The following is a 13484-nucleotide window of genomic DNA, read 5'->3' as shown; positions in this document are numbered from 1 at the left end:
AAGTTCACTTACATTTATTGTCTAAAGACCCTGTACTGCTCGCTGGTCCGCTCCACTCTAGAGTACTGTTCGACAGTGTGGTCCCCGCACTACAACAACGCTGTTTGCCGCCTCGAAAGCATCCAACGAAGGTTTGTGCGATATGCCCTCAGGCAGCTGCCGTGGACAAATCCCTTGCAACTTCCGCCGTACGAATAACGTTGCCGCTTGGTCGACCTCGATACACTCCAGCTAGGACGAGACCTAGCCCGTGCAATGACTTCTGCTGATGTCCTACTCGGCCGGATTGATTGCCCTGACTTGCGTAACCAGATTCAGCTCCGAGTGCCTACCCGTCAACTACGCCACACGCCAGCTCTCGAAGTTCCGTTTCGTCGCACCAACTACAGCGCGAATGGTGCCATCAACGGACTTAAAAGAGCGTTTAACAAAGTGTCCAGTGTGTTTAGCTTAGATGTGTCTCGTACTACGTTGCGTTTTAAGTTTGTGTCCTTGTTAAGATCTTTGTTACGCATGTAAATTTAGTCTTAAGTTCATCATTGGGGCAAAATAAGTGCCTGTTGAGAAGAAATAAACAACCCATATACTATGGTTAGTGGGGGGATTCCTTTGAAAAAAAAGTCTAGAATGTGTCCCTTTCTTTAAAGGAAATATAAACCTTGAGTCAGCAGTTGAGAATTCAAAAAAAAAATGACCCGCAGCTTTTTTGGGTTAGATCCAAAGCTGAAGACGGTGAATTAATATGTCCCTACGTATATGACAAAGTGGAATGCTTAACATTTCAAATAAAAAAACTCACTTTTGTGTATATTTGAATGGAAGCAGCGCAACTTGCTGATAAAATTAATATTCACTTTCACTGAAAGAATCCAACATAGTAATCTCAAGTGTTATTTCACGTGAGTGTCTAAAAAAATCAACACGATAAATTCACATGCTTTTCCTTTGACCCACACAAATTATTCATGTCAGATAGATGTGAAAATCATTTGAAATCAGCTGATCGTTAGCGAAAAACCTTCCATCCTTTTTTCGCATGATGTTCATCTTAGATTCAAATGAATTGCACATCGATTTGCCCCATTCGACTTATCCTATGATTACCAAGTGGAATTCACGTTAGAATTACGTGTTATGGTTTTAGATATCTTTAGCGAAAAAACGTTACTTAATCCACCCTTAGGTGGTTGGTGCCTTCCTCACATTTAAAAGGTACTGCTATCCAAAATAGGGCGGACTTTTAAGTGTTCTATCAATTTGACTCATTATTCATTCACTTAGATTGGGTAGTCAGATCTTAATATTTCAGAGCACTTATGTGCTTACAACTTATGATAGAGTAGTCAAACCTCCAATTCAATTTGTGCCCGTTTGAAAGGCTTTTTAATTACCTATCCAAAGATAGGTCGCATGATATATTTGGACAACGTTTTTATCAAAATATCTTAGATCTGGCCTCCAAAAAGTGTATAAATAACACTTAAGTGCTTATAACTTTTGATAGGGTTGTCAGATTTTCAATATTTTGGACGCGTTGGAAAGGTCTTTTGATTACCTGTTCAACGACAGGTCGCATGATATATCCGGACAACGTTTTCATCATGATATCTGAGATCCGGCTTCCAAAAAGTACATAAATAACACTTAAGTGCTAATAACTTTTGATAGGGTTGTCAGATCTTCAATGTCTTGGACGCGTTGGTAAGGTCTTTTAAATATCTTTCTAAAAACGTATAACATGCCGGGCTTTCTTACAAAAACTACCCTTTTTAAAATCTTCCGGACTTTTGTTAAAATAGTTTTTTTGCATAACTTTTGAAGTACTTAACTAAACTGCATAATTTTTAATAGCGACTTATGGGACCCCAAGACGGATCGAATGACGCCAAAACGGACAAAATCGGCTAAGCCAATGTTTAGATAATCGAGTGACAATTTTTTGATCAACATTCCACCACACACACAGACATTTGCTCAGAATTTGATTCTGAGTCGATATGTATACATGAAGATGGGTCTAGGAGGCCTAATTGAGAAGTTCAGTTTTCGAGTGATTTTATAGCCTTTCCTCAGTAAGGTGAGGAAGGCAAAAATCACAAAGTAAGATGGCGACAAGCAAGAAGAATTGTCTGAGATTTCTCAGGTTCAATGAAGATTTTGCTGTAAAGAAAGTGTTTCTACCGATAAAAATATTGGAAAAGAGTTCCAAAAATCATGGTAAACATTAACTATATTGTAATCCGCTAATACCAATGTTTTAACAACTAATATCTAATATTTTTATAGGAAATCAGAAATTCACCAAGGAAAGCTGGACTTCTGCGCGGATGTAACTCCAGGGAAACAGTAGGTGCCGGAGGACATATAGTGGCTTCCGAAGAACCTAACTAAACTACCCGCCAAGAAATTTACGAGGCAGTTGTAGCTTGTTTTAACTCCTCTGGCTGTTCGGAACGTGTCCACTATGTCCAGGTGTACTTATGCTGGGAGCTAGCAGGTGCATTACAAAGTAGAAGGAAAAGCGCTAAAGGCCGGCACAATTGTCAACTTTAAGAGAGTTTTTGGATTTTTTTTTATTTGTGTTTTCTAAATTATAAGTGGAAAAATTTGTGCTCGAAAATGTGACATTAGACTGAATAAAAATATTAAAAAGGAACATAATTTTGTAAACACAATTTATCAACATTGACGAGAAAAAAAGACAAGAATTTCACTTAATAATCATGTGTGAGGACACGTGAAGCTAACGTGATTTTCATTACACTTGGATAAGATTTTCTCTTGATACTCATGTGTGTTGATACTTGAAGTTGACATGATTTTCATTTGAATTCGCCGTGTTACGCGTGGGTCTCGTGGCGCAGGGGTAGCGGCTTCGGCTGCCGATCCCGATGATGCTATGAGACGCGGGTTCGATTCCCGCCTTATCCACTGAGCTTCTATCGGATGGTGAAGTAAAACGTCGGTCCCGGTTTCTCCTGTCTCGTCAGAGGCGCTGGAGCAGAAATCCCACGTTAGAGGAAGGCCATGCCCCGGGGGGCGTAGTGCCAATAGTTTCGTTTCGTGTTACGCGATGGAAGTTTTTGATGTGATTCTCACGTGACATTCATATGCCAAGTCGTATGGGGCAGATTCATGTGCAAAACATGTGATATTGCCATGTGCCTTTCTTTCAGTGTTGTAATATTAATGAGTATATCACTCAAAAAAACAATCACGTTGAAGTTACGTGAAAAGTTATGTGGTTTTTTTCCACTACAGTTTTCACGTAACTTTTACGAGGTGGCCCTAGTAGAAACGAGATTTGATTGGTCAGATTATTTCACGTTGATTCTACGTGTTTCACACGTGAAACCTACATGAATCAACCGATGAGTTTTACTTAAGCGTTTTAGTAAACATTATATGAACTTTATAGTAGAAGGTTCGTATTTTATGGTATTTTTTTCAAAATAGAATAAAAAATAATTGATATGGTGTAAAATTGTTTTATTGATAAATTAGCATCTTCGGAACAATCTCGCTATAAAAGCACGTCATAAAAAAACTAACAAATAAGTTCGTTTCACTTTCTTAGAACAAACAGATAAACGCATCCGGTCTTCCCAAGATTGCGGAACATGGTCTTCCCCCCAGATCAACGCAGCAACCCGTTTCAAAGTCGTAGTCTTCTGCCTTGACCTTCTGGCGGCGGAAATAGCCGGTACTCTGGCGTAGCAGATAGTTGTGGTCAAGGTTGTGGCAAGGGGTTGGAAACTCTTAGAGCTATAATTATTATGTTAACCAGTATATCAAAATATATGTTAGTATACTTATTATTTTCTTTACATATCGCCAGTATACTAACCAATATACTGAGAGTATCTTAATATACTAACAGATTATTTCTTTTCGGTTAGTATACTAACAAGTATACTGGAATATCGTTAGTATACTCAATATTCTTAAGTAATATTAGAGTTTCCAGCCCCTTGGGTTGTGGTATTTTAGGGAGGTTTGTGTCTTGGAACATATTTGACGCGGACACAACCCCAGCTGCTTGACCAAGAAACGGCAGACCTTCGGGCCACACTCAGGAATGGCCCACAACTTGTTGGCTATGTCCCCTTCGGTGGCGTCAAGATCCACAGTAGCACCAACCATGGCACCGACGGAATGGTAATCCGATGTATGAAATCGACGTCGAGACTGCCAAGTTGCCTTCGAGGAGTCTATAGGATACCGGCTAGAATTCCAACGGCCGTCGGATACGAAAATGCAGGGTCCAGAAGTTGTTTTCTGCCAAAATAAATAATTAGTTTTGAAAATACTATTACACCTAATTAAACATACCGTTTATGACATTTTAATTAGCACAAGTTCGGCAGCAAGTTTTCACAGAACGCCATCAATTTTCATACTAAAAAAATCACGTAGAAATTTGGCCGACTGGCACACTCGAAGCTAGTTGAAGTCACATTACAAAACACATAAAAGCTACATGGAAGATCCTAGTGGAAAAATACTAGAAGGTTTTTCACGTAACTTCAACGTGAAATCATTTTTTGCCAGTACACTTTCACATTATTTTTACGTGTATCACGTAAAAGGGGCATAGCGAGGGGAAAATTGGGGTTACGTGATTTTTCACGTAGCATCAACGTGTGGATTTTTTTGAGTGTATATATATATGTTGGACGTTGTAGATGATGATGACTTATCGGATGATTTCACAGTGATGGTAAGTGAATACAACACTTAATTTTATACAACATAATAAAAATTTTAGCTTAAAACTTGGTGAAAATATTGCTCGGTTTCTATTTTTAAGGAATTCATGAGAAATTTGTAATAAGCTTTTTTATTATTTTTTTAGATTAATGCAATGTAATTTTTTAGTTTTCTGCATATTATAAAAAGATTTTTTTTTGCGATTACAAATAAACTTTATTGCACAAGTAATAATACATTTTATTTTAAATTGATATATAAAAAACAATTACAAAAAGTTTAAACAAAACCAACCGGACCATCGGCCTTTTTTTGCATATTTGCACGTATTACTCTCCATAAAAAATGGTGAAGCCATACCCTTCCGGCGTCGGCAGTACGGTTTTCTGGTAGTTGGTGGTAGGTGTACGGGCGATGGAACAGCTCCCGGGAGCTCTTGTTGTGGTTATCGTTGCAGCAGCGGGAACCGGAACTTTGGGTAGTTTAACAGCTTGATGTGGGCTAGAAGGTTCCGGTGTGGAGTTCCCCACCGAATCGATCTTGATGATCCGGAACGAGTGGCCAAGGCCACTGTGATAGGAAACCGGCACATTCAGAACTGCGAACATGATTTCCTGAAAAATCCACGAAGAATGTTAAGATTTATGCAAATTTTAACTGTTTCATTTTCTTATTCCTTACCAGCAAGTTATTAGACGATAATATTGATTTTTAAATCACATGAATATGAATTTATTCACAAAAACGACTTATTCGATTTGAGCACGTCCGTCGGTCGTCGCCATCTTACGAATGGATATTTTTTCATCTATCACCATTCACTAACCATACATTTCAATCTCACGTGCTTTGCATTTCGAAATTATGGGAAAAGTCAAATGGGGCAAATGGAAGTGAAATTCACTTGAATCTAAAGTGAATTCCATGCGATAAAAGAATGAAAAAGAATCGCTAGTCATCAGCTGATTCCAAATGAATATCACATCCATGTGACATGTTAAACATATCTGAGTCAAAGGAAAAGCATGTGAAATTATTGTGCCGAATTTTGGAGGAGCTCACGTGAAAAATCACTTGAATTTTCTATGTCAGTTTCTTTCAGTGTAGTTATTGACTACATGAACACATATTTTTTTGTATTCAAGTAAGACATTAGTTAAAATATAGCTAGAAATTCGGCCCAGCCTGTATCGTTGGATAATTAAAGAAAATATATATCAACACTTACATAAATTATGTCTAATTAAGAAATGTTTTGTTATAAACCACTAATAATTTGCTGCATGCAAAAATATTTCGGTTGATATAACGAAAAAAATTGTTGAAAAATAGTTGAGAAATATGTTCCAGCCAGTTTTTAACAGAATATTCCACAATATTTCAGCTAAAAACAAGAAATTTTTAGTTAATTTTCTGAAAAAAATATTCTAGCAGTCGACTGCTAGAATTTTTTTCGGCAATTTAACCAACAAAAATTGCAATTCCAACTATTTTTTTAGTTAATTTTAGTTACTGGTGGTCAGCAATTTTGGGTTAACAAAATCAACAATCCATTGTTGAAAAAAAGCTGTGTAAAAAATTAACCCATACTTTTAGTTAAATTAACCTAGATTTTCTTAGATTTGCCCTGGCCGGTCTCTCCGTGTAGTTTGACACATTTATGTTGATAAAAATAAAAATTATGTAAAAGGCAGTTTTTTTCGTGTTTGGGAAAATTGACCCAAAACTGATTCTTCAATCTCAAGTATATACTTAATGGAGCACCCGCAGTCGAGCAGTTTTTGACAGTTCGCTCCATAAGAAATACATTGTAGAAAAAAGCAAAAACTGCTCGAATGGAAGTGCTCCATTGATCGCTACTTCCCCGAACCCGGTCAGACGGGTATGCCCGTTGCCCAGAACCGCATGCGCATATCCGCCTGACCGGGTTCGAGGAAGTGGCGTTCGGGGATATGGCCATTCGAGAAAATGATTTTCAGGGATGTGAAAAATTAGGGGAAGTGGCCATCCGGGAAAATGGTGTTTAGGGGAAGTCACCATTCGAGGATGTGACTGTTTGGGAAAATGGATTGTTCGGGGAAATGATTTTCGGGTAAATGACATTTCGGGTAAATGAAATTTCGGGAAATGTCTTTTCGGAGATGTGGCATTCGGAGAAATGTATTTTCGGGAATGTGGGTTTCGGGGAAATGTCATAGACTCCGGTTACTCGTATCCATTGATGGGGGTAGTGAATTGGTTGTTGGCTGACCTGTGCTTTTATCCCATTAGTTCGTGAAACTAATCATCTTTTTGGGTAGAGAGCCTGGAGCTTATTTAGCTCCAGGCTCTCTATTTTTGGGATGAGTGCGCCATACGGCTTATCGCGTATGGCGAGAGAAGGCGACTTCTAGGAAATTCAGCCTTCGAGTAGCAATTGCTCCACAGGTGCAGAGCAAATGCTTTCCAGCTCTTGTTTTGCCTTAATTTCAAACATATTTTGCTCTACAACACTTAAAAAACAACGCAATACAATACTACTATTCGTTACCTTCGTGAATTATGACGATTGTTATGGCATTGTGTACAATATCTGATTGGGTGATTTCCATTGTAGCTGGCACACTCGTTAGAGAAGCAGATTGAAATTGCTGATTTATCGGTGGATCTGCAATTCTGTAAGCAAAAGTAGTATTAATACTATATATCATAAATATTTAATAACATGTATGATGTTCAACTTACCTTATTTTCGCAAATCATCGAAACTTGCTGCATTGGATGTAAAATGTCACCAAACAGTAAATCAGGATGATCTCGGTGTATTTCATTGGCACATTCTATGCAAAGATACAGTGGGGGAGGCGAATCTACTGCATATAATATACTGATACAATGATCGTAGCATACTTTTACAGCTTCTGCGTTTCCAGCATTGGGACATGATTCACGTTGACATACGAAAGGAACTAGATTGTTGGTAAATTTACACAAAAGTCCTTTGCGATCAAATAAGTTCGGATCAAAAGCCGGCCAATAGTAAAATAAAAGTTTAGCTGCAGATGCTCGACTCCCAGACGTACCATAAGCAATAACACACAGTAAATCCTTAACCACGTTGTGTTTCAGTCTCATCAGACTTTCCAGCAGCTGACAATGATGTGCCGGATTATTGGAATATTGAAACACCAACATGATTACAGCAGAAATTGATTGACACGCATGACATTCTTGGTCTTCATCACTCTGACGAGCTGCAAAATGTAATGTCTTAGTAATCGATGTATAAAACTATAAATACAATAATTATTACTTATCGTAAATGGTAGTATGTAATAGCAAAGATAATTGATTATATCCTGATGCAACGACGCTGGAAGCACGGAGATGCTAGATGCAGTAAGATAAGGCAAATTATCGATCAAATCTTTGTCCAAAAACGGTAGAATACATCCAAGACATTGCAGCAATGCTTTACCAAACAGGCTTAGCCCGTTTTGAATGTTCGAGGCAACATCCAAAAGCATTGTCAATGCATTGTATAAATTTTGATACTCCAGATTTGGGTAACTCGCCATTCTCACTTGATCCAACGAAGGATCTTTAATAATCTCCAATGGTGAACATGGAACATCTTTTAAAACAGCTACAAAAAAAAATTATTTAGAGTTCCTTAAATTAAATATTTCCACTCACTTAATAATGTTTGGGAGAAATACTTTATTGTATTTGCTATATCCGATCCCGATGGTGCTGGCATTTGATTACTCAACAAGCGATGGTATTCGTGCAAAGAACGCAGCTTTGCTTGAACTATAATTTAAAAAAAATGCTGTATTGAATACAATTTTGATTAAACATGCTACCATATTATAGCAATCCTATTTGAAAAAAAAAAAAACACACATAAAACTTACAGGCAGCTCCTCTTGTACCCATGTTAACTAACTGAACACGAAAACTTCCCGTCATTTTATATTCAGTGATGCTATGCTATTTTTCAGATGTCTTCTTTCTGCAGCTTTATTAAGTTATCCATTCTTTGAACAATAAAATATTGCTCTATTTCAGCAATAATTGCATTACAACATTTGATCTAAACGACATTATCATTTTTTGACACCTATTTATAACTAAATTTTCCAGTATAAACTTTCAAAATTAATGCTCCTCTGAACGATACGAATCAGTTCATCACATTACGTCAGAAGAGGCAGATAGAATAGAAAATCGATACGAATGGAGGGCAGCTGATTTTCCATGCTATGTATGCAGCCCGGCTCTGGGCGCAAGGAAATCTGTTGGGAGCTGGTTGGAAATCAAATGCAATATAAACAAATGCTACAGTATGGCACGTCAGGAAAACGACAGTCATTTTTTCCCACTTTTGAATATTTTTCGATATTCCAAAATAGCATTTAATTCCAGTGTGCCTCTAATGTTGCCATATCAGCATTTTGGCACTCAACTACAGCTCATTAAAAGCGTTTTCAACTGAAATCGAGTGATAAATAGCTCAACAAGAAGTGAGCAGGCAAGTTTCTATCAATAGTTTTTCAAAATTAGTTGTTTAAATAGTGAAAATAAGCAAATTGGATGGAGCTAGAAGCAAGTGCCAAACATACGAGAATTTCCCCTATGACTAGGGGAACAGCATCTAACTCCATCGTGCCTCTAATGTTGCCATATCAGCACTTTGGCGTTCAATTACATGCTAATTTAATGCGTTTTCAACTGTAATCAAGTTATAAATAGCACAGTAAGAAGTGAGCAAGCAAGTTTCTATTAACAGATTTACAAGTTTAAGTAGTGAAAATCATCAAATTGGATGGAATTAGAAGCGAGTGCTTAACCTGCCAAACATACGAGAATTTCCCCTTTTTTTTAATTTATATTTATTTTGATTTTCTCTTCCATGTACATTCATTCAGTTAAAATATTATTGAGTGTCCAATCACAATCGATGACTTTTCACCTCAATTTTAAATACTAGCAACTTTCATTTATTCATGAAATATTGTAGCTTTCGCTATTCAGTGATTTCAAATGTAGGAGGTCCTACATGTACAAAAGGAAAAGGGATACCTTAAAACTAACTTATAAACTATATAAAGAGCGGATCAATGCAGCTGAAGACTGCAATGATTTTTGTCGAAATGCATCAATTATCTTATTGGACATAACATCCAAAGTGTCAACTTCGGCTAATTGATGAAGTTCACTGGTGCTGAACCAGGGAGTATGTTTCAGAATCATTTTCAGACTTTTGTTCTGAATCCTCTGAAGTTTTTTCTTCCTGGTTAGGCAACAGCTTGTCCAGATCGGCACAGCATAAAGCATGGCAGGTCTGAAAATTTGTTTATAAATCAACAGTTTATTCTTAAGGCAAAGTCTAGAATTCCTGTTTATAAGCGGATACAAACATTTAATATATTTGTTACATTTAACCTGTATACTTTCAATGTGATCCTTGTAAGTAAGGTTTTTGTCAAAAGCAAGTCCAAGATATTTCACTTGATCCTCCCACTTTAAATTTACCTCATTCATCTTTATAATGTGATGACTTTTTGGTTTAAGAAAATCAGCCCTTGGTTTGTGAGGGAATATAATAAGTTGAGTTTTTGCAGCATTTGGAGTAATTTTCCATTCTTTCTGTAACCGTTGGTCACAACCCTTGACGAATTACCTCTTCAACTTCAGTAGTCCCTTCACATTTCACTACACTATACAGTAGTGAGGGGGCTAATTTTACTAGTGTTAGCATGGCTGAAGCCCACCAATTTCCCAGGGTGGGGATTATGTAAACGTCCAGGTGACATAAGGAAATTGGTGGGAAAATGGACTCGGGAAAACTAACAAGGAGCCGATTTTGGGGAAAAATCGGCCTCTTCCAATCAGGTGTCCGAGTGGACAAGACGTGCTCCTCGGTGGGTTGGTCGTCAATTGCCACACACAAGGCGGGATCCGGAGGTTCCGCGAGCGCGCATCCATCTCGGTTTGGTCGGCCTGGGCATCGTAAGTCCAGTATGGCATTTGCCCACGTCTAACCGTAACAGGACCACCCCCGTCGTCTGGCGCCTCCCCGCGCCATCAAAGCCAAGGACGACACCCTCAGGCCGCTGGCCTTAACCGCTAAGGAGGGACCCCTCTCGGCGAGCCCAAATCGGTGGACTCCGGGGCTTGCCGATTCGACAAGGAGGGAAGACACCTGCCCGCAACGAAGCCAGCAACGCCTGCTGGTCGTCCATCCACATCCGGCACGGAAGCCGAAGCCGAAGACGGCCCGAAGGCCGCAGTACGAAGCTGCATCCGGCAACGAAGACCGGAGATCGCAGCTGGGGAACAACCGCCATCGCCGAAGCCAGCAAGCCAAGAACCCCCAACCGTGGGACGGAACGAAGCCGCAGAGTGGTAGCGCCGAAGCTCTTCTGGCGGCGAACAACCGGCGAGATCCAGCTGAGCTGCATGGTAAGGTTGCCCCTGAACTACCCACACAAAACACCTCCACACCCACACTCACACCATTCCGCAATAAAGTGCTGTTTTTGAAGTTGAAATTCGTAGTGTTTTCTGTTTGTTCACCGTCTCCCTTGAATCACCCAGTAGCTTGCCGACCCTGGGACTACCCGGTCCGAGTCATGCTCTACGCTGTGCGAAGCCAAGACTTTCAATTGGCTCCCAGCTCAAATCCGCGAAAGGTGATCAAGGTTGATGGAGTCAAGCAGAAAAACCTAAGGGTTTTTCCAACGGGAGGTGGCAGGAATCCGAGTAAACTCGGTTGGTCACTGTCCACTTACCTAGCGAAAATAATGTGAAAAAGCACAGAACCGCGGTCCATTACGGTCCTATTGGAATGAGGATCTTGCGCGCTTTCCAAAATCGTTTTTGGCACGACTCAGTTCGTCGATTTTGGTCAGCAGCGAGTTTTATAACTTTTATGCTGCGTGTACATAATGTTTATAACGTCCTTTTGTGTCTACTACACGACAATCATGCAACAGCATTCAATGTTATTTATTTTGTCTCGTCTCTTTCGGGTCCATTGTTGAACTTGACGAGCAATCAAATTATCAAACGACAACCACACTTTTCCTCCAACACACACAACTATAGAACAGAATCAAAACAGAACAGTAGGAAAGAAGTGCGACTGATTGGTGCCCGATCCAAGCGATCGTCAGTCGAGTCCTCTCCAGCAGTAGTGTTGTGAGGAAACCATAATTTACGACCATTTGCTGGTCAAGAGTCTGTACCGTCCTGGTGATGAGATCCGGCGGCAGATTAGAATGTATTAGAGGAATTGAACCGATTTAGAACCCACAAATTACCGTAAACCCAGGCAGATGACGTGTGACGTCATCCCTGGAGAGGTAATCACACCTGAAATGAAATTATTTTGTACCTGTTGGACTGGGCCGATAAATTAGGCAATGAGTAAGTCCTGTGAAGCCGTCCTAATCGTTATTCTAGGCACCAATGAACCGGATAGCAGGAGGAGTTCTGCCCGGGAGGTGGCCGAAAGGAGTTGGAATCTGTAGAATTGCCGAGGACCCAGCAAGGTGACGTAGTCATACCTGGTAGGCGTTCGCAACCTGTGAAAAGTCTTGTTTCCTTCGTGGAGTTAGAACAAGCAAAGAATTGGGGAAAGCCCCGAACAAAAGCTTTATTTAAACTATTTTCTTTTTCGCTTCTCTTATATCTAATATTTTACACCTAGTACGTTGCGGCTGGAGATGTCAGTGGCCACGATCCGCACCGACTTGGGTGCTAGGGGTTTACGGGCGACGTCCCACTTTCCCTGGACCAAGTCAGCGGATCTGGATTGACCTGTCGTCAACAGCAGCAAGACCGAACAGTGAAAATATCTGGAAAGAAAAGAGAAAAGGAATATTAGTTGTGAATGATAAAGTGAACAATTTAATCCTGTAAAATATTTTCAAGATTTGAATTATTTGAAAGAGGGATTAGTGTGTGTTAGTCTTAGCCACTCTCCCCTAAAGAATGTGTGGGTGTAGAACCCCACCTTCGTGAAAAGGAGAGAATGGCAAGATGGCATACTTTGTGGTGTTGTAATGAACCTAAACCACTCACCACTACAATCGAGAATCCATAGCCCAACGGGCCAGTTCGTGGACGACCAAGGGGTTAAATATCCTTTCCCTCGGTCCGAGCGCGACTGGTGGTGTTGCGGTGAGGGGATCTCTCGGTGCATTCAGGCCTGATTGAATTTTATGATCTTAGTTTCGATCAAAAATTTTAATGTGTACACAATTTCTTACCTGTAGCATCTTGCGCGTCAAGATGGCTTACATGGTGAATCCCGGGATAAATAGTGGACTCCTGCAGGCCTCTTTTTAAAGAAAAAGTGCGACCTAGCAGCGATCTTCCACGCAAAGTTTAGCCGAGCTTGGCACACCCAAATTTGAGTCAAAATTACCCTGTAAAAGAAGATCTTCGTTATGTTTGTATTGTATTTTACTTACCTTGTCCTTTCGTTGAATTTTTCAGCTGATTTCAACGATAAAACACCGATATGCACTGATTTAATTACTTTGCACTACTTTTACGCAGATGAGCAATGTAAACATTGTGATATGCTGACGTTTACCAAATTAGAGACGTTTCGGAAACTGTCAACCAGTTTGCCCGTCAGGAATAAGCCCATGTGGTGAATTTCCGTAAGAGATCCAAAGTGATCTAATGTTGGATGAAATGTAAATAGTTCTCAAAATTAAATCGCTGCGCAGCGTAATGTAAATAGAGTTGTCTACTATTATTTTGGGATTCGTTTTAAT

The 13484-nt window shown here is 39.6% G+C and overlaps 1 protein-coding gene and 1 long non-coding RNA gene across 15 annotated transcripts in view; both read right to left on the bottom strand.

Annotated features, from left to right (window-relative positions):
• The window catches only part of LOC6045498 (protein unc-79 homolog), a 279959-nt gene extending 271039 nt beyond the window's left edge, over window positions 1-8920 (bottom strand). For 4 of the 14 annotated variants that reach the window (XM_038254247.1, XM_038254248.1, XM_038254249.1 and 1 more), the window contains exons 1-5: window positions 8607-8920; window positions 8386-8502; window positions 8003-8335; window positions 7435-7943; window positions 7241-7365 (exon numbers count right to left, since the gene is read on the bottom strand). In XM_038254247.1, coding sequence (XP_038110175.1) covers window positions 7241-7365; window positions 7435-7943; window positions 8003-8335; window positions 8386-8502; window positions 8607-8661 — 1139 coding nt within the window. In that variant the 5' untranslated portion in view covers window positions 8662-8920. Of the gene's footprint in view, window positions 1-7240; window positions 7366-7434; window positions 7944-8002; window positions 8336-8385; window positions 8503-8606 lie in introns of those variants that run through there. The other 10 variants (XM_038254239.1, XM_038254243.1, XM_038254237.1 and 7 more) reach the window with 7 other exon arrangements.
• Window positions 8921-11506: 2586 nt separating this feature from the next.
• On the bottom strand, window positions 11507-13261 carry LOC119767029. The gene is made up of 3 exons (XR_005277279.1): window positions 12969-13261; window positions 12781-12907; window positions 11507-12554 (listed from the first exon to the last, which is right to left on the bottom strand). It is a non-coding gene; the product is annotated as an uncharacterized LOC119767029 (long non-coding RNA).
• Between the last annotated feature and the right edge of the window lie 223 nt (window positions 13262-13484).

This window comes from Culex quinquefasciatus, chromosome 2, assembly GCF_015732765.1.
Source record: "Culex quinquefasciatus strain JHB chromosome 2, VPISU_Cqui_1.0_pri_paternal, whole genome shotgun sequence".
Classification (NCBI taxonomy): Eukaryota; Metazoa; Arthropoda; class Insecta; order Diptera; family Culicidae; genus Culex; species Culex quinquefasciatus.
Note: the sequence above shows the minus strand (reverse complement) of the source record. Positions and strands in the feature narration are given on the sequence as shown.